The following is a 21,712-nucleotide window of genomic DNA, read 5'->3' as shown; positions in this document are numbered from 1 at the left end:
CTATTCATAACGAATCCTACTCTCGTTATACCATTTTATGCTGCTGTTGATATTATCCTGTACTCATGTGACCAGAAATCCTTGTCTGCTTTCCATTTCATTTCACTGACCCCCACTATACCGAGATCGAGTCTTAGCATTTCCCTATCAAATTTTCTAGCTTACCTAACACGTTCAAGCTTCTGACATTCAGCTCCGGAACAGAAAGTTATCTTTTCGTTAGTTATTCAATATTTTTCTCAGCCATCTCCCCCTTTGCAGTCCCCTCTCGGAGGTATGAATGCGGAACTAATTCGGAATCTTTTGCCAGTGGAGACATCCTCGTGACACTTTTTCAATTACAGGCCACGTGTCCTGTAGGCACACATTATGTGACTTTAATGCAATGGTTTCCATTGCCTTCTGCATCCTCATGCCGTTGATCTTTACTGATTCTTGGCCAAGGGTAAGAGAGTGCCCTGAACCTCTGTCCGATCCTCCTCCCCCTTGACAACGTCGTTGGCTGAATGAGAGTGACTTCTTATGCCGGAAGTATTCGGCCGCCATTGCTGATGAGTTTTGTTCAGAATTTAAGCAGTGTCGTGATTAGATTGCGGAACCGAAGACGTTTTGATTGCTTATCAAAGACGCTACACCTAGACCACGGGTGCTTTGTAGATTGACTCAAAATGCAATCCACGGTCTCTTGGATAATGTGGCAATTTTCGGAAACATTAAGAAGCAAAGACAGTGTCCGAAAACAACTACTTTAATTTAGGATTAAGTACATGTTTCAAACAATATTTGTCACCATCTGTAGGGTTCAAGACGTTGAAACATATTTATACACAAGGGGTAACACGCAAAACGGTGATTCGGTTGCTGGATCGTTATAACTTGTAATTAATATTCCTGAGTTGTTAGTTAATGATTTGTTGGTGAAAGTATGCCTTTTAATTACTGCAGCGGTGAATTCGTTAAACCGTATTCGGTATCTCTCGGAAAACGGAGCAGAGCGATGTAATTCTTGTCAATGTTTTAACTGAAATATATCAGAGAAAAATTCTGCGACTTGCTGAAAGTGAAGACTGACACGGCTTGTACAGCGCAGTTTTATCTCTGCTACCATGTAAACTTTACATTTTTAGGATGAAGCTACAATATAAAAATCACTTCGGCCTCGTATTTTGTGCGTTTCCTGGTCACTATTTCAAAACTTTGACCATAAAATGCAAATCATTCGCACTACAGGAATCATATTGTGGTAAGTAAAAGAGTTATGAGAATAAGTTCGCAGCAGTGCACTCGCTCATTTTCTTACTTTCTCTTTAGTTTCTTTCTTTTTTTTCTTAAACCTCTGGTAATAATTTATCAAAATGTTGTTGTTGTTGTTGTGGTCTTCAGTCCTGAGACTGGTTTGATGCAGCTCTCCATGCTACTCTATTCTGTGCAAGCTTCTTTATCTCCCCATACCTACTGCAACCTACATCCTTCTGAATCTGTTTAGTGTATTCATCTCTTGGTCTCCCTTTACGATTTTTACCCTCCACGCTGCCCTCCAATACTAAATTGGTGATCCCTTGATGCCTCAGAACATGTCCTACCAACCGATCCCTTCTTCTAGTCAAGTTTTGCCACAAACGTCTCTTCTCCCCAATCCTATTCAGTACTTCCTCATTAGTTATGTGATCTACCCATCTAATCTTCAGCATTCTTCTGTAGCACCACATTTCGAAAACTTCTATACTCTTCTTGTTCAAACTAGTTATCGTCCATGTTTCACTTCCATATATGGCTACACTCCATACAAATACTTTCAGAAACGACTTCCTGACACTTAAATCTATACTCGATGTTAAAAAATTTCTCTTCTTCAGAAACGCTTTCCTTGCCATTGCCAGTCTAAATTTGATATCCTCTCTACTTCGACCATTATCAGTTATTTTGCTCCCCAAACAGCAAAACTCCTTTACTACTTTAAGTGTGTCATTTCCTAATCTAATTCCCTCAGCATCACCCGACTTATCATTTATTATTTCGTTCTGTTTTCTTTCTTTGTTTATTTATTTTTCAAAATATCGTTGCAGATCACTAAGAGGCCATACCATATGAGCGACACTTAGCAGTAATCGGCGGTCGCTAAACGATGAAATTGTTGAAGTAGACACCTGTGGTGTGCGTACTTTAAGACCTTCGGTACACACACCATCAGATTATTTGACTTGTCGCTCTAACGAAGTAGGCGAGTGTCAGCAATATGTCTCGTGGTCTTATCGTGGCGGGTTTATCTTCTGCCGTTAGGTCAGACGATAGAAATGCCACTTGCACGCTTAAAGTAGCAGATTGACGGTGACCAACTTTAAACAGAACATGATTAATTTTCACACACATTTATTAAAATAATAAAAAGCATATAAATTAATTAACTTGATTCTGGATGCTGTTTACAGTTGACAATCTGAAGTTCCTTTGGTCTTGGTACGTTAATATTATTCTCACATATCTCTGATACTTCATGGCTATGTACAGGAATACGATAATCTTATTAGGCAGACTGAAACTTGACTACAGACTAATGCAGACTGACTAATGCAGACTGGCTAATCGGAGGTCTGAACACACGTTATAATACCTCGAGCGTTCAGGTATCACTGCGCGAGTGTGATCCGCGAGGAGAAAAGGTTCTACGTTAGTAGCAATCTCATTGGCTGCATTACATATTAATACGCAGATCGGTGGAAGCAAAATTTGGTCCGTCTGTAAGACAGCGCCATCTCGTAGTGCCGAGACAGACGAGCGCTGCGCCTGCGCTGTTGTGCTTAGCTCTATTGGGAAAGTTGTGTACGCGCTGACTACGCGGAACTATGTACACAACAACACCATAACACACGACCATTTGTGTTACAGCAACATTTAAAATATAGATATGGAGCCGTGCCGACTCCAGTGACATGGCCAGTTTCGCTTGGTTTGTCGGTTGAGGATGCAGGGTGCGAACAAAATGGCTCTGAACACTATGCGACTTAACTTCTGAGGTCATGAGTCGCCTAGAACTTAGAACTAATTAAACCTAACTAACCTAAGGACATCACACACATCCATGCCCGAGGCAGGATTCGAACCTGCCACCGTAGCGGTCACTCGGTTCCAGACTGTAGTGCCTATAACCGAACGGCCACTCCAGCCGGCATGGTGCGGACAATCTGATGAAGGATGTCCCACAGATTCTCGACTGGATTTCAGTCCGGAGAGTTTGGTGGCCAGTGGGGTACTGTAAACATATCCTGGTTCTCTTCAAATCACACTTGTACACTGCGAGCTGGGTGACACGTTGCATTTTCCTGCTGGTAGATGCCATCGTGCCAAGGAAAAGCAAGCTGCATTTAGGAGTGGATCTGGTCCCCAAGGACTGATGAGAACTGACGCCTTCCTGAATGACAAGATCACTCGGGGAATGCCCTCTCGCCTGGACCCTTCCAACGGTTGTTGCACAACGTTTACTTTCAGATACTTCACGACGTGTCCATCAATGGCCATCTGTCCGATATATCATAAAACGTGAATAATCCGAAAACGCGACATGTCGCCAATCAGTGGGCGTCCATTTGCTGTACAGCCGTGAAAATTCCAACCTCCGTCGCTGATGAACGGCAGTCAGCATCGGTACGTTAACTGGGCGATTGCTCCGGAGGCCCGTATGCTTAACGATCGTTGAGGAGACTGGTAGCCCTTTGGTTCATATGGCCAATCAGCTGCTCAAAAGTTGCACGTCACAGTTTTAAAATTTACCAGTTTCGGAAATGCTTTCATCCTTGACCCGAAAGTCAATGATGATGCCCTTTTGAACGTCAAATAAATCGCTCCGTTTCCACATTACGACAGAGGCCGCACTGTTTTCCGCTTCCCCTCCCCTCCACCGTGTCACGCTTTGTATATCCTCCACTGCTAGTACAGCCACCCACCCATCAGTGAGTGGTTATCATACGTTGACGTCTAACGTAGATGATGGTCTCACTAATGTGACTGGTCCGTGTATCATTAACAAAAACGTGTTGTTTCTCCAAAAAGAAGGCGTGTTACCATGATACATTCATCTTCAGGTACAACAGGAGGCGCCAGCTGTTGCTATGTTTTTCGGAGTATGACTGAATCCTTCTATTGTATTTACATGTCTCGCTTTATTTGCTGTTGATTTCGGCGCTACAGTTCACCATCTTCAGGCCCTCTACGATAAACCGGATAATCAGGCATATAACAGTTTTTTGTTTCGGGTCGTCAGTCTTTTAACTGACTAATTCTTTTGACTAATTCTTCTTCTCCTGCTCTTGTGGCAACCTCCAGCACCCTATGCCCACACTTATTTGCTACATATATTGCAGTCTCTCTCTTCCTCTATCGTTTTACCCTCTACAGGTCTCTCAAGTGCCACATAAGATAGTCCCTGATATCTTAACACATCCATTCATACTGTCCCCCTCTTTTGGTCATGGTTTTCCACATATTTCCTCTCGGATTCTAATGTTATCAGTCCATTTAATTTTCAGCATTCTTCTATTACACCACATTTCCAACGCTTCGATTCTCTTCTTTTCCGGTATGCAAAAGTCACACGGCCGACCGCGGTACAGTTCTGTACTACAAATGTACATTTCCAGAAATTTCTTCCTGAATGTTTGATACTAGTAGACTTTTTGGCCAGGAAAACTGGGGATAACAGGATAACAAGCATAATAGACCTCGGTAGAGGACACACTCACATCAGTGTCCGCTACGATAAATTCCTTCGTTTCTGCTTACGAAATTGACAGAGCCACGACATCAACAATACCTACGCCCTCTATCTAAGTGTCTTGTGGCGAGTACCAGCTGGATTACCAGGTTCGTCACGGAGTGACCAGAAGATGGTGCTTGTAGCAACGAAATCGATAGCAAATATTCAGACAATACCGTTAAATAAAGACGAAGTAATCGTTCCGACACATGCAGTGCAATAGGATATTACGTACACTCTATACATCAAATAAATTCAATAAAGCACGGTATTCACTCTGGCCTTACTAAAAAACACAGAGAAACGTTTCAGTTACCACATATTCTAAAGAACAATACATCAGTCATCACTAAACATGCATTCAACGCATCAGTTGAAATATGTAAGCCCACCAGTCAAAAAAACCAATGTACAATTACAAAATAATGTTAAATATAAACTTTATTTAAACCAGAGAAATATTACTTGAACTCTTTAACTAGAATGCAATTAACGTGGGCTAGTTATGTAAAAAGATGTACAGAATAAATTTATACACAAAGCCCACAAGACTTACCTATAGCAGCAAGCATTAAAATTAATCCTGGTAACAAAAACAAGTTACTCTAGACCAGCACAAATAAAATCCATAAATTACAAACTAGGCTCAAAATCGATTGGCAGGAATGATTCTGGAATAGACATACATAAACCTTTAACGACGTTGGAATCATTACTCTTTAAATAAAACCGGGATTATGTCAGACCTGAGGCACAGCGGACAACTCTGAATAATCATTCATACCGTCTACACACTAAGGTGGTCACCAAACAAGTCAAGTAGCACCGATGACAACAGCTCAGTAATCCCATCTGCCGAAAATAGTAAACCAAGATTGAGGACCATCTTGCACCAAATCAGAACTATGTCCTTCTCGGGAATGTAAATTGATAGAATAGTGTCACACATTTGTTCAAAATGTTGTTCAAATGCGGCAGTTGCTTATTACGTTCATGCCCTACATGACTGCCAGCACTACTCCTTGGATGGCCACCATGCAGTTATCGGTGGTGGACTGAGCTCACAATCATCGCCGTTAACTCGGCGCGGTAGAGACCCCGAAGTCAAAAAATGGTTCAAATGGCTCTAAGCACTATGGGACTTTAACATCTATGGTCATCAGTCCCCTAGAACTTAGAACTACTCAAATCTAACTAACCTAAGGACATCACACAACACCCAGTCATCATGAGGCAGAGAAAATCCCTGACCCCGGTGGGAATCGAACCCGGGCGCAGAAAGCGAGAACGCTACCGCACGACCACGAGCTGCGGACCCCCCGAATTCCTTCCGGTGGAACGCCAGGGAGACGGTTACTTAGCTGCACGAGCGAAGAGATTACATGGCGCTTTCATTAGCAAATCGAAGCACCTTGCGTGTAACTTACGCATTTATAAAAAAGGCAAGTAACAAAAGAATCCGAATGCCCAAATTTTATTTCACACTAGCTGTTATCCAGCTACGTATTGCCGTGACTGAGTCAGGTTAAATGGAAAAGAAAGATAAGAGGAATCACACGTTTCCAAATAGTGTGGGAATGGGATTACGTCTCTGTCCGTCTCTTCCTCGCCCTCTCTTTGTTATATACACAGGTCTATAAAACATACGTGTATTCCAATGTAAAATTTCGAAGCCATCTGTGACGAGGAGATTTTTTTTACATTTATATGTGTCGCAGCAGTAGGTATATAAAAACTCACGTGTATTGCACTGCAACGTTGTGTCAAAACTTCATAGCAATTGTTGAAGAACTTTCGCACATTTACTATTCTGAACAAACGAAAATTTACATTTATATAAATAAAAATGTAAAATTTAAGTAGAATGTTACGGTTTTGAACAAATCAACATTTTACATTCTTATTTATAGAGATTTAAATGTTCGTTAATTCAAAATTGTATACCTCCGAAAGTTCTTCGCCGATTGGTTTGATATATATATATATATATATATATATATATATATATATATATATATATATATATCTGTGTGTGTGTGTGTGTGTGTGTGTGTGTACGTGCGTGTGTGAGTGAGTGAGTGACGTCCCAGTAGATAAATAAGAAAATTCACTTGTTCAAACGAAACTTCGTGTCAAATTTTGAAAGCAATCGGCGAAAAACTTTCGGAGACATACGATTTCGAACAAACTAACATTTATATTTTTTTATATAGATAATGTCTTCTTGGGGATCTAGATGTCTCTCTCTCTCTCTCTCTCTCTCTCTCTCTCTCGCTCTCTGTCTCTCTCTGTGTGCACTACAACATTACTAATGATCAGAACATAGTAATTTGATAAGATAGAGAAATAGACTTGTAGGGAATGGCGCAAGCTAGTGGTATACTGAAAGCCAAAAAGAATCTTTAAAATTTTATTGCCATTCAGCAGCTTAAGACACAAAGTACTGGTTGAATGGTCACACTGTGAGCTACCAAAGTAATTGATTATCGTAATTGAAATAAACATTCATAGTCAACATATTAATTAAAATGTCTTACATAAACAGTTTTACTTCTCATATAACATCCACTGTCATACAACATGTCCAAAATTTGGCTTCTTTTACTGTCACACATTAATTTAAGCTCAAGCACTTCAAAATTTTGAACAGATACAAATATGTAACTTTTCACTATCAATTAAAAACTTATAATGTCCTTTACTACCATAATACTGTAACACAAATGTGCTACCCAAAATTAATTCCCACTGTAAATAAAATGCCCTTGTTTTCTTGTGGAAATTTTAGACACTATGTGTTAATTAGTAATATATGTCAATTTTTTGTATTGTGATGTATTTATCCTGGGTTAATGCCATTGAGGAAAGTTGGAGAAAGCATTACCGTCTGCAGAGTTCTGCTGTCCCATCTCATGGTAAAAAAAATGGATGTAGCTGGTGATTTTAATGTGGATTTATTGAAAAGCTCTGTCAGTGAACAATTATTGCAGTCAGTAATACTATCATTCAATTTAGTTTCTACTGTGAACTTCGCTACTAGGATATGTAAATGCTGTGAGACTGCTATTGATACCTTTGTACACAAATCTAGGGAAAATGTCATATCACAAAACCAATAGTAAATGGCCTATTTGATCATGACATGCAGCATCTTGTGTTAAATGTTGAAATTGTCAGGATTATAAATCCATTAAATCTGCATACAGGAGGGTATTAATAAGTCAAAAATTGAGAAATTCGGGAAATTGCTCAAAGACATTAATTGTTTACAATGGCTCTGACTCAAATGGAACATACATAGCATTCATTAATAAAGTTACCTCCACTTTCGAAAACTGTTTACCCTTAAAGGTAACTCTAATCACACAGAAGTCAAAAAATAAACCATGGATTACACAAGGCATAATGATGTCATGTAGAACAAAGAGAAGACTCTATCTACTATCTAGGAACAGCTGCGATGTTAGAATTGTAATTCATTACAAAGAATACAGCAAAATACTGAAGCAAGTAATCCATAAATCGAAGCAGCTTTATTATGAGACAAAGATAATTACATCAGGGAACACAGTAAAGACTTTATGGGATATAGTGAAGACAGAGACAGGTGGGGCCAAGAAGGAAGAGGAACAGACAGCTCTTAAAATAAATGAGACTTTGGTAACAAGTACATGTAGTGTTGCAAACCTATTAAACAAGTACTTCATTTCTGTTACAGACAGCTTAGGGCTGCCAGGTTTGGCGAACAGTGCAATGGAATGTCTGAGACCGCTCTTTAAAAATAACTTCAGTAAAATGGAAATGATGCTCACATCTCCCAAAGAAGTAGCATCCACCATAAAATCCTTAAAATCTAAGATTCCAGTGGGTATGATAACATATCAATGAAGTTAATCAAAGAGTGCTCATGTGAGTTGAGTTCTGTCTTAAGTTATTTGTGCAATCAGTGTCTTATGAGTGGAACATTTCCAGACTGGATAATATATGCTGAAGTTAAGCCTCTTCAGAAGAAGGAGGATAAAGAGATACCATCAAACTATCGACCAGTTTCACTTTTGCCAGCTTTCTCAAAAATATTTGAAAAGGTTGTGTTCAAGCACCTCCTTAAGCATCTGACTGCAAATAATATATTGTCCAAGTCACAGTTTGGATTTCTTAAGGGTTCTCATATAGAGAAAGTTATTAACACTTTCGGTGAGAATGTACTTAATTCATTAGATAGTAAATTAGAGGCTACTGGAATTTTCTGTGACATGTCAAAAGCCTTTGACTGAGTGGACCATAGCATTCTCTTAAGTAAATTATAATATTATGGTGTCACTGGCAAAGCTGTGAAGTGGTTTGAATCTTATCTAACAGGAAACAAAGGGTGTTGTTGCGAAATACCTGTGCACTAAGCAGTAAGTCTTCATCTGACTGGGAATTACTTACATTTGGTGTTCATCAAGGTTCCATCTTGGGTCCATTGCTTTTTCTTGTGTACATTAACGACCTCTTGTCTGTTACATTGCCAGATGCTAAGTTTGTTTTGTTTGCAGATGATACAACCATTGCAATAAGTAGCAAGTCAAGTACAAATTTAGAAATAGCTGCTAATCAAATTTTCACTGACATTAATAAACGGTTTAAAGCCAATTCACTGTCATTATACTTTCAGAAAAGCCGCTATGTGCAGCTCAGAACCTGTAAGGGATTTCCTTCCAGCATGTGTATAACATATGAAGACATGCAGATCAAAGAGGTTGACAACGTTAAATTTCTGGGATTACAAGTCAATAATAAATTCAGTTAGGAAGGGTATACCACAGAACTGCTTAAGCGCCTAAAAATGCCTGTATTTTCAGTGAGAATGATGTCAGATGCAGGAGATATAAATATAAAAGACTTGCATACTGTGCTTACTTTCATTCTATAATGTCATATAGGATCATTTCTGGGCCAATTCATCAACCTTAGCTAAAGTTTTTAGGGTGTAAAAGCGTGTGATAAGAGCCATGTGTGGTGTAAATTCAAGAACATCATATAGAAACCTGTTCAAGGAACTTTTTATTCTAACCACTGCTTCCCAGTATATTTATTCCTTAATGGAATTTGTTGCAAGTAATACATCTCTATTTCCAACCAATAGCTCAATATATAGTATCAATACTAAGAATAAGAACAATCTACATACAGACCTGAAACCACTTACCTTGGTCCATAAAGAGGTCCAATATGAAGGAACACACATTTCCAATAAATTGCCAGCAACCATTAAAAACTTGGTTTCAGATAAAGCACAGTTTAAACAGAGTTTGAAAGATTTTGCATATGCAACTCCTTCTACTCCATAGATAAATATGTTAACAGAGACTGTTAAGCCAGCTTAAGTAAATATGTCTGTTAGATTTCAGTTTTGACCATACTTGGTTACAACAGTCAAGATTAGGTATTTTGTGTATGATAAATTTATTAATAGTGCATAACAGTGTTTGATTCTGAAGGCATATTATTTCTGTAAATGTGAGCTGTTCGAGTTTACCACACTGTATTCATGTAGTTTGACAATCTCCTGAAAAATAATCAGGTAGTAAGTATTATCTTCAAATGTCTTATGTTTTTATGTTATACTTTCTGACATGTTCCACATCCACGAGAATCATCTCACTTTTTGGGTCTATGGAACAAAAACTGAATCTAATCTAATCTAATCTAGAGTGTAAAGACTTCTGTGGGTACGCCTTATCTGGACGCTAGTGTGGCGTCAGCAGACTTGGTTGTGAGACGTAAGCTGGAACACTCCAACTGGCTTGTAGTATCAAGCATGTTTGAGGGGCAGTTGTTACTAGCGAGGCACCAAGAACATACAAGTACTGGCAGGTGTAAGAGGCTTAAATAACATCGAGGTCCTGCTCAATAATTGATCATTGCGAATCAAGGTGTGCCTGCAATATTACATGGAGCAAGGGGAGCACTGTAACAACAACTAAGACGACGGCTTAACATCTACAGGGAACAGTCAGGTTGATTTACTTTCGTTCAATTTAGTAACTCTGTGGTATTCTCACTGAATTCTAGTTCAGTAATGTGTTGTACGTAAAAACTGTAGATTCCTGATCTTATATTTATCCTCATTGTCACCTAATTAAGGTCCATTACTTTACAGTTACTGTATACCAGATTATCGTTGTTTCAATAGTTAAAACCATAATATTGAGACTATCATTGCCCCCTTTTTTTTCTAAAAGATAATTTAAGCTGGTAAAAAATGAAGCACGGATAAGTTAACAGTGTTGTTCAATAATATTTAGAGGCAAAGGCATTCAATCTAATTGAATGAAGACAAAAGAAAGTAACGTAACTTAAAATTAATGTAGTTCTGGCAATCTCAAATCAAAGCAAAGAATAAATTAAGTTTACAGCTTCGTATTCCACATCTGTGCCTATTGTAATGATGATGTTGGGTACCGACAAGGTTCGCATTTTGACGTTGTCAATCTGTTGAAAACCAGAAGTTGCTTATTTAATTCAATAAGTGGTCATTGTAATTATAGTCTATTCACAATTCGTAGCTTGCCGTGTCGAGAAACGTCAGTGTGAGGTTACGGAAATCACTGCCGCAACAAAACAGATACCTCCAGTCGGTCCCTTATTTTTTAATAACTAGTTTAAATATCTTTTCCAAATTAACATAGCTGAGCTCGCGATCGACCGAGCACAGTGGACTCGTATTCGGGTGAACGACGGTTCAAACCCGCCTCTGATTATCCTGACATAGGTTTCCCGTAATTTCCCTTAATTGTTTCAGGAAAATGCAGGAATGGTTCCTTTGGCAAAGGATACGACGAGTTTCCTTCCCCATCCTTCCCTAAACCGAGCTTGCGCTCCGTCTCTAATGACATCGCTGTCGTCGGGGCTTTAAGCACCAATCTACTCCTAATTCTGGTCGCCGTCGGCATGCTAGAGATCAGAAATAAGATCCGTACACTCGCTTTCCACTCGCCAGCGATTCCTGTAATCTCATCTGCCGTACTCGTCACCTACGTGTGCCCGTAGACTCGACTCGTGAGTTACTACCACCACCCACTCGTCACCCGAATCTGTTGTCGCACAAGTGCTGAGAAAATATGGCTCTGAGCACTATGGGACTCAACTTCTAAGGCCATCAGTCCCCTAGAACTTAGAACTACTTAAACCTAACTAACCTAAGGACATCACACACATTCATGCCCGAGGCAGGATTCGAACCTGCGACCGTAGTGGTCTCGCGGTTCCAAACTGTAGCGCCTAGAACCGCACGGCCACTCCGGCCGGCTGCTGAGAAAGGAGAGAGACTACACGAGTTCTCACGTACAATCGGGGAATCGCGGCATTTATGCTACATACGCAACCGTTTTGAAATGAATTTTCACCGCTAAACTGTAAATTACTACTCATTTATTTCACACAGTCATAATTTCGGTTTTGTAGCCGCTCTGAAATGGACGATGGACTGTCAGAAAATTTTCGACCTGCCTAAATGACGGAAGCAAGTTGTACAAGATCTGTTAAAAAAGTATCTGACCTCGTTTTCTTTTTTTTCTTTTCTATGCGAGCACCTGGTGGATCTGAATCCAGCGCGCTTGCATGAAACAACCTTGAATCTTCGTGCGCACGCGTAAATTTTTTTCCCGCCTGTTGATTACGTCAGTTGCTGTCAAGCAGCAATTGAGTAACGTAGTGCGTAGAGCTCACGTCGGTTTTTCATTGCAAGGGAAATGACGAACGACTGGAGCAGCGCTACTGCAAAAAGTTTTGCCCGAAACTGGGCGACAGCCAGGAGGGAACCATTCGAAAGATTCAGACGCCTTTCGGTGACGATGCTATGGGAATCACACAGATCAAGGAGTGGTACAACCGGTTTAAAGAAGGCAGCACGTCTGTGGTAAGCCAGCCACGCTCCGAACGCCCATCAATATGCCGTAATGACCAGGTCGTCGCCGAAGTGAACACTGTGGTGATGCGGGACCGTCGAGCGACTATCAGAGAAATTGTTCAAGAGGTGGACATCAGCACTTCTCGGTACATTCCATTGCGACCGAAGAATCGGCCATGAAGAGAGTGTCGGCGACATTCGTGCCCAATCTGCTGACAGGGAAGCGAAAGCAACTTCGTGTTGAAGTGTTACAGGACATGCCAGACTCCACAAACAGTGACCCCTACTTCGTGAACGGAATCACTGGTGACGCGCCCTGGATATGCGGGTACGACCCGGAAAACAGATCCCAGTTGTCACTGTGGAAGCATTCCTCGTCACCAAGACCAAAGAAGGTCCGCCAAGTGCGCAGCAATGTTATAACGAAGCTGACTGGTTTCTTTGACCCCTGAGTGTGGTACAACACGAGTGTACGCACCACAGGGTAAAACAGTCACCAAATAGTACTAAGGAAGGTCCTCCATCGCCTACCTGATGCTGTGCGGCGCAAGATACCGGACTTGCGGTTTCTCGCCTTTGATTCAGACTTTTGGCGAAAAACCAGATTCCTGTGCTTGAATAGGCTCCTTTTCTCCTGATATGGTCCCCTGCAATTTCTCGTTGTTACCAAAACTCAAGAGGCCATTGAAAGGAAAGTGATTTCAGACGAGAGAGCACATTATGGCAGCAACCACAGCCGAGCTAAACTTTATTCCGAAAGAGGGTTTCTCGGTTTGCTTCCAACAATTGCAGCACAGCAGCGAGATGCACGTGGAATCCAAGGGAACTACTTTGAGGGTGATTAGGTGTCCAACACTCAAGTTAAGCCATTTTTTTTTCGGCCAAAGATCAGCTACTTTTCTAAGAGACCTCGGATACCAATGAATGTTATTTTGTTCAAATATACATTTATGTAGACAAAACCTAAGAAACATGACGTGAGGAAGGAGTGAAATCTGCAAATGGTGGTTGGTTATTAAAATAAATTACGGAAATGAATGATGAGCTACACAACTCGCTGTTAGCCCATAAACGCATGTTGCCGTGAGCAAATGAATACAGAATAGCGCGATTTTTTCTTTCTTTTTTTCCGCAGTCATATAACAGTGACGTTGCTCTGTACCGAGCTTTCAATTTGCAGTACTTCAGTGTGATTCAACTGCCCATACTGCTGCCGATTTACACAGCCCGCAATGCTATAGTTGGCCTTCATGAACCACGTGCGAGAGTTTCATATACTTTCGCTCGCTACGAGCTAACTATTACTCGTACAGGAAAATGAACGACACCTTTTTGTAGGAAACTTAATGCATTGAAATTTTTTACTGAGATATGTTTCCGTTGTAGGCCGTAGTTTTCGAGTTATTCAAGAAAAACATACCAAAGTGATCTTCGAATGCAACCCCACTCCCACACTTAGGCCCACCATCACGATTTCTAGTATGTTGTTTATGGACCTCCTTCCCACCACTAAACAAATATATGCGACTGCAGGGATTATTTCCTACATTCGACTTTTTTTGTTCTTCATTGATTCGTTTTGTAACACCGTCGTCTAGTCGAGAACCTACAAATTGTGTAAGTGACTTTTGGATACATTTTAAATTGTAAAAGTGCCTTTTTTGAAAAATTTTACCAAAGAGTTTTGTGAGTTTTAACGGGATAAAATACACAATTACATTGTTGTGTTCGTCAGACCCTCTGACTACAAAACTACTAAGGGTTAAGTGTGGATCGAATTGTCGACATAATTAGCCTTAGCGTAACGTTTCCTGAAGTCAAATTTAAATTTAAATTAATAATGTCGTCGAAATTGCGAACTACGCTGGAGAGGTAACAGCACAATCAGGAGAGCCCACAAAAGGTTGAATATAGTGAATACTTCGCCCAGTCGGACATTTTTGTACAGCGGTAAGAGGAAGTGCCATGGAGAAAACACTAAAAATCCTGACTTTTATGGATGAGTGTGGGATGAAGGTGCATTAGAAGGGCACTTTTGTAGGTTTCTCTTGAATAACTACAAATCCGTGACCTCCAGCGAAAACGTATGCCAGTACAATGTTTAGCTGATTAAATTTCCTACAAAAGGTACTGCTCATTTCTTTCTGTGGGACTAGTAGTTTACGCGTAGCGAGTGAGACAACATGAAAATATCGCTCGTTTTTTTAGGAAGGCAAGCTACCACATTGCGGGGCAGGTGAATCACCCTGTATATTTTCTCATGATGGAGGTGGAATAAGCAATACAATCATTTGTTTGCATTTGGCTAAATTGGTATGTTTTTCGTCTGAAGCGTGGATTATGATACGAAACGCATTTACAGTTGTGTACTTTGTATCAATTAATTTTCGTCTTACGTCTTCCGCAATTTCTCAGACCACACCTTCGTTAAATACACTCCTGGAAATTGAAATAAGAACACCGTGAATTCATTGTCCCAGGAAGGGGAAACTTTATTGACACATTCCTGGGGTCAGATACATCACATGATCACACTGACAGAACCACAGGCACATAGACACAGGCAACAGAGCATGCACAATGTCGGCACTAGTACAGTGTATATCCACCTTTCGCAGCAATGCAGGCTGCTATTCTCCCATGGAGACGATCGTAGAGATGCTGGATGTAGTCCTGTGGAACGGCTTGCCATGCCATTTCCACCTGGCGCCTCAGTTGGACCAGCGTTCGTGCTGGACGTGCAGACCGCGTGAGACGACGCTTCATCCAGTCCCAAACATGCTCAATGGGGGACAGATCCGGAGATCTTGCTGGCCAGGGTAGTTGACTTACACCTTCTAGAGCACGTTGGGTGGCACGGGATACATGCGGACGTGCATTGTCCTGTTGGAACAGCAAGTTCCCTTGCCGGTCTAGGAATGGTAGAACGATGGGTTCGATGACGGTTTGGATGTACCGTGCACTATTCAGTGTCCCCTCGACGATCACCAGTGGTGTACGGCCAGTGTAGGAGATCGCTCCCCACACCATGATGCCGGGTGTTGGCCCTGTGTGCCTCGGTCGTATGCAGTCCTGATTGTGGCGCTCACCTGCACGGCGCCAAACACGCATACGACCATCATTGGCACCAAGGCAGAAGCGACTCTCATCGCTGAAGACGACACGTCTCCATTCGTCCCTCCATTCACGCCTGTCGCGACACCACTGGAGGCGGGCTGCACGATGTTGGGGCGTGAGCGGAAGACGGCCTAACGGTGTGCGGGACCGTAGCCCAGCTTCATGGAGACGGTTGCGAATGGTCCTCGCCGATACCCCAGGAGCAACAGTGTCCCTAATTTGCTGGGAAGTGGCGGTGCGGTCCCCTACGGCACTGCGTAGGATCCTACGGTCTTGGCGTGCATCCGTGCGTCGCTGCGGTCCGGTCCCAGGTCGACGGGCACGTGCACCTTCCGCCGACCACTGGCGACAACATCGATGTACTGTGGAGACCTCACGCCCCACGTGTTGAGCAATTCGGCGGTACGTCCACCCGGCCTCCCGCATGCCCACTGTACGCCCTCGCTCAAAGTCCGTCAGCTGCACATACGGTTCACGTCCACGCTGTCGCGGCATGCTACCAGTGTTAAAGACTGCGATGGAGCTCCGTATGCCACGGCAAACTGGCTGACACTGACGGCGGCGGTGCACAAATGCTGCGCAGCTAGCGCCATTCGACGGCCAACACCGCGGTTCCTGGTGTGTCCGCTGTGCCGTGCGTGTGATCATTGCTTGTACAGCCCTCTCGCAGTGTCCGGAGCAAGTATGGTGGGTCTGACACACCGATGTCAATGTGTTCTTTTTTCCATTTCCAGGAGTGTACCATCTGAGCCCTACAGACGGTCATTTCGCCTTGTTAGTGTCAGTGTCACTAACAAGGTCGTACACTCATCTTTCGCTCTAACAGTTGATATCTGTGCTGTCTGACATGTCCGACAGAACAGACACCACTCGCGGTGATGCAAATACATGAATAACCGGTGTGAAAGGAATGGAGAGGATGCGAAATGGGAAAGAAGTAAGAAGGAAATAATGGCTTCCAGTCACACGAGGCAGTCCGGCTTTGCGACGACGATAATTGACAGTTTATGCCAGACTCGAACCCGGAAGCTCCGCTTCTCTAGAACGGCTACGCTAACGGCCTCGGCCGCTTGTACCTGTAAGTCTAAGGGCGCAACGGCTGTCTGATGAACGGATGTGCGGATCCACAACCAACGTCCGAACTGCTACGGGAATCCGAAATCTGGGAAGAGGGGGATCGTTGCGATGCAGGAGAGGGAATTCGGGAATTTGGGTCTGCAGAAAGTGTGTACAGATGGCCGAGGCGGTTAACAAAACCGTTCCAGAGAAGCGGAGCATTCGGGCTATAGTTCCGGTCCAGCACCAATTTTCAACTCTCGCCGTTACATTGCCGCAGTGCCCTGTGCGACTGAGAGTCCTTATTTCCTTCCTCTTTCCTTTCTTGTCCCATTTCCAGTCCTTTCCCCACTGCAAAAATCACGAATAGCGTTACACTGCTGAGTGCTTCGGTAAGAGAGAACGAGTCGATGAGTATGACCCGAGCGCATCGCCACTCGCGTAACTACAGCGGGAATGAAGGAAGCCCATTATTTCAGATGTAACAGCGGCGTCTTGATCTGCGAAAGCTGATGTAACAGCGACGCATTTATTTATGAACTACGAAACCCGAATATTAGACTCGTATTCGCTCCGTTTCTGATCTCTATTGCAGGCACACTCCCACGTCCCTTCTCTCGTTGCACACTTCCTGGTACTCTCCTACCAGTACCGACTCTCGTCTCTCCCCGTTCCAGTCTTAACACCGCGATTATATCCCGCACACGGCAGTAGATGTCTTGTGGGAACACCACCTAAGCGCCTCGGACGGGACCAACAATAATCGACCACGTCACATATTTCACAAATCGATCATTCTGTTGCAACACAGGGAACCTCCACGTCGCTGGGATTTGGTGGAGAAGACTACAGGGATGGCTTCCACGCGGGGTCCGGAAGACCCGGTGGAGCCAGCGCGGCGGCTGGCCTAATGGAGGACGCCGCAGCTGACGGCCTGGGCTACATGTCCGGTGTCCGACTCTACTCTGGGGTGTCAGAGGGTGACAGCGGCTTCAGCACCGTGGCTAGAGGAGCCGGAGAAGAAGCTGCCAGAGGCGGTCGCAGGGTGGTCCGTCAGAAACCTCCAGGCACAGTGTACGACCATATTTTCAACGTAAGTTCACAGCATAGCTGTTCGTATTTAACTGACATTGAGCTTTAAGCCTTCTAGTAACCACTTCAGTGTTGTGCGTCTTCGTGTTTTAGAAGCGCTATGACTGACATGTTACGTTTCGGACCTGCAGCCGCATACATTCAATTTCTTCTTCTAATTTTTCGGCATCAGAGTGAGCCGAAACACTGCCACCAGAGCACTCGCTCCGTCCCCTAAAGGCGCGTACACAATAGGCCAACGAAAGCCAATGGAAAACAGCTAACCGCTTCACAATTTTCTTCTCGAGTCTGCAGCCGGATCATGAAGTCATCTTGATACAATATTTCCGTGGTTCACCTGGCCGCCATCTTCTGGTGGGTAAGCTGTTCCAGTGATTACGTGCAACAGGTTACTCATCTGAAGATGGCGGGCCAGGAGGACCGCGGAAAAGTTGAGTCAAGCTTACGTAGTCACAGCTAACCGCTTTGTTGGCCGAGATTTGCTTAGCGTGCACGGGCGGCAAATCGGAGTCAACGAAGTGATTGGCCTTGGTTGTGGTTCGGTCTCCTGTCGCTAACATCAAAGCTTTGGCACTTGGTTGACCTTGAGACCTCTCTCCTAGTATGGACGCCGGATCGAACATTCATTGGTTCGATGGTAGTTTTGTGTGTCTCTAGAATGTTTTTTTTTTAATTTTTTCAATAAAACATATGAGTTCGACTTGTTGCTGTCCTGAAGAACTTAATTTCAACAGTCGCTGTTTCATCTGCAGGCATTGCCTGCTCTCTCTAAAGTCTATATTTATCGCGCTTAAAAATACTGGAGTGTGGAGTGGAATATGGAGAGAGCATTAAAGCTGATATAGTTTTTCCGTGAATGGGCGTGTTTATGGGACGCTAACAACTGTGTTAATAAAGATAAGTTGAAAAGATTAGATGCTTGCAGGGAAGTAACTGAACTGTCAGTAGTGAGCAGATGTGAAAAAGGAAATGTAGACTTCATTGACATATTTTCGCTGTGAACGATAAAGAGACAAGCAAAACTCAGAGTGACCATTAATCTTCCTGCTATAGATACAGCTCTTGTAAAAGAGGCGTCACCTTTGGTAATTTAGGGCCTGCACAATTCAATAGGCATAGTCCATTTCAATGCAGGCAGGCTAGGAGAAAACCTTACCTTCATAGTCTCGGATGTTATTGAATTTAGCATATGTTAAAATGAAGGACTATGTAAGGGACACTTTTTTTTGTTTCGTCCAAAAAAATTCAATCCTAGATACAGTCCTTCAAAGATGACACTGTGCATACCATTTTGAAGATGTGAATTTTGGAAAAAATTCTCTGGAACAGTTCTAGATATTTTGTTGGTTTTTTTTTTATTTTAAAGATTATTGCTTTATGATTACAAAGAAATCCTCCATTTGGACTTATCTGTCAAAGTTCTTGTACTATAGCGTTCTGAACTTTTTTATAATTTATGGAAAAAAATTTATTTCAAAAATTCCAATCCATAAAATTTTGATTTTTTTTCTGTTGGTTAGTACCATATAGTTCTACATTCCTTGAAAAGGAGAGCCGGCACTTTCAGGTTGAACAGGTTTTATAAACAACTGATATTTTGCAGTACATAAAACCTGTTTTATTATAACAGGTTCATAAAAATCAAAATGTTGCCTTATTTAACGCAATTTTAGTTTTGAAAGATGAGTAGGAGATTCATTTTTCAAGCATTTTAAATGGTTACATAATGTATGAGAGAGGTCCAAAGACTTAAAGGTTCCAATTTATATAACTTCTGTGCACTCCGTTTTGTACTGAAATTAGCCACTCAATGAACTACAAATGTGTTCCACTGCTTCAGTACCTTCCTTTGATGTAGAGTGGTGCCTTACGGTTGAACGTATAGGAACTGGAGCACTTACAATCTTCAAAAGATTGTCAACAGGAAGTGAGCACTGATTGCGTTGTTGCTGTCCTTCAGCTGGAAACCTATATCCAGCAGCTGGTCCATGTGGTAGCATAACGTTCACTACAATTTCGTTTAACTCATAAGTGGTGTCTACAATCTCTGCAATTCGTCATTCACAGTCATACACATACGCACCACAAACATCCCCCTTCTTAGGTTGTGAATCTGAATATTATCCTGCTGTTTCTAAGGAGTTGGCGGAACGAACGAAATTTCTTCTTTCTTGCTCTTTAAAGTGCTTGCAATATTTCACCTATCATTTGGAGTCCAAAAATGTGTCTTCTGAATTCCTTTAACAGGAGTAGTGTGTTTGGACCATTTTCCTTTTTTCTGCTCACGGAATTCTTCAGTTTCCTCTTTGGACAAAAGAATGAGGGCTGTGGATGTGTACGATTTCACGACTCTAGTAAAATCCTCAGCATTTTGAATCGCAGCTGTATTTGGCCTGGAAAGATTATGTTTTGTAGCATGGTGCTTCAGCAGGCCGCCTACACCATCACAAGGCCCCTCCCCTTCCCGTGACCAGTAGCACTGTATACTTAATCAGTTGGCAAAACCGACTTGCTCAATTCAAACAGCTGGTAACGATTTTTAAAATGACTAGGAGTACCATCAGAAATAATGATCTTCTCTACCCCTGTTTGCAGTTGAAGAATATAGCGCATTGCTAGCAAAGCATGTGCTGAGTCACGTACTGTGTCATCACTTATAACTGCAACACTTGTGGTCTTGTTTTGAAAATATGTCACTCCCGTAAAAATCTAAATCTGGTCATTACTCAAATGACATCCGTGTACATTTTGTGGGAGAAATACAGACCAATTCTCAGCAAAATCACAGTGAAGCACTAAACATAATTCTTCAGCCTGTACACGCCCTTTCACTTCGGCAATGTGTTGTGGTTGCAATTTCTTCACATGTTGGTTTGTTACTGCTTTCACTGACCATTTACCAAGTTCATTAATGAAACTGTCAAAGGCAACAGTTTTGTTAATTAGTTTATTTTCCTCCCATGCCGCATATGTTATTTCTGCAGAGTTATCTGCTACGTCTTCTGGGCCAAGTGTCTGTAAAGACAGTGATCCCTTTACAGGGCAGTCACCACATTCTTGACACAAGTAAGTCTCTCGCTTTACGTCACAGACTACTAATCACTTTACATGCCCAACCAAGGTGTCATATGCCAAGTGCTCCTGTAAGTTCTTCAAAGTTACCAAACAAAGTTCAAAATTCGCTCATACACACATAATCAGACATCTCTGGTAGGTGAGTAAGTACCCACTTAGGTCGTAGTGCATAAAATTTTGATCTTTCGATATGTGAAGTTGTATAGTTACTCATATAATTTGCAAAAGTTTCTTTAATACTGCGAGTCATATTACTTTTCTCTTCCACAACTTTTTGACCTTCAACTGTTACAGTTATAGTGTCTTTCTTGTTGGCACTCTGGCGAGAACAGTCCCATTTATCTTCCAGATAGAATAACTGCACTATTTGAACTTGATCTGCTTCTACAGGATGACCATAATAGGGACCCGGTCTTCCAAACATTCCTTTCACACACCTCACATTTCTTTATTTGTCTACCATGTACGTTGATACTGAAGGAACGTGGTTCAAAACTGTTTTATCTGAAAATGTTCTGGGAATAATAGCTAAAACTCGCACCTTTTCACTGTAGGGTGCACAATATTCAACAACTGAATTGATATTTGCGAAAAATTCCTGGCAAGAGTAGCAAGAGTGCTTTGGTTCATTTCCTCCTTAAGATGGCATTCCAACTTTGAAGAGTGTCGTCAGTTTTACTGTAGTGTATTCACCAATAGCTATAATAATTCCTCTGCGCTTTCTTGAT

At 42.1% G+C, this 21,712-nt stretch overlaps 1 protein-coding gene across 3 annotated transcripts in view; it reads left to right on the top strand.

Annotated features, from left to right (window-relative positions):
- The window catches only part of LOC126251753 (uncharacterized), a 131,355-nt gene that overhangs the window by 26,492 nt on the left and 83,151 nt on the right, over positions 1 to 21,712 (top strand). For all 3 annotated transcript variants that reach the window (XM_049952365.1, XM_049952363.1, XM_049952364.1), the window contains exon 3: positions 17,629 to 17,910. In XM_049952365.1, coding sequence (XP_049808322.1) covers positions 17,629 to 17,910 — 282 coding nt within the window. The remainder of the gene's footprint in view (positions 1 to 17,628; positions 17,911 to 21,712) is intronic.

The sequence above is a fragment of the Schistocerca nitens genome, chromosome 4 (genome assembly GCF_023898315.1).
Source record: "Schistocerca nitens isolate TAMUIC-IGC-003100 chromosome 4, iqSchNite1.1, whole genome shotgun sequence".
NCBI lineage: Eukaryota > Metazoa > Arthropoda > Insecta > Orthoptera > Acrididae > Schistocerca > Schistocerca nitens.
The sequence above is the reverse complement of the archived record's forward strand: the minus strand, read 5'-3'. Positions and strand labels throughout refer to the sequence as shown.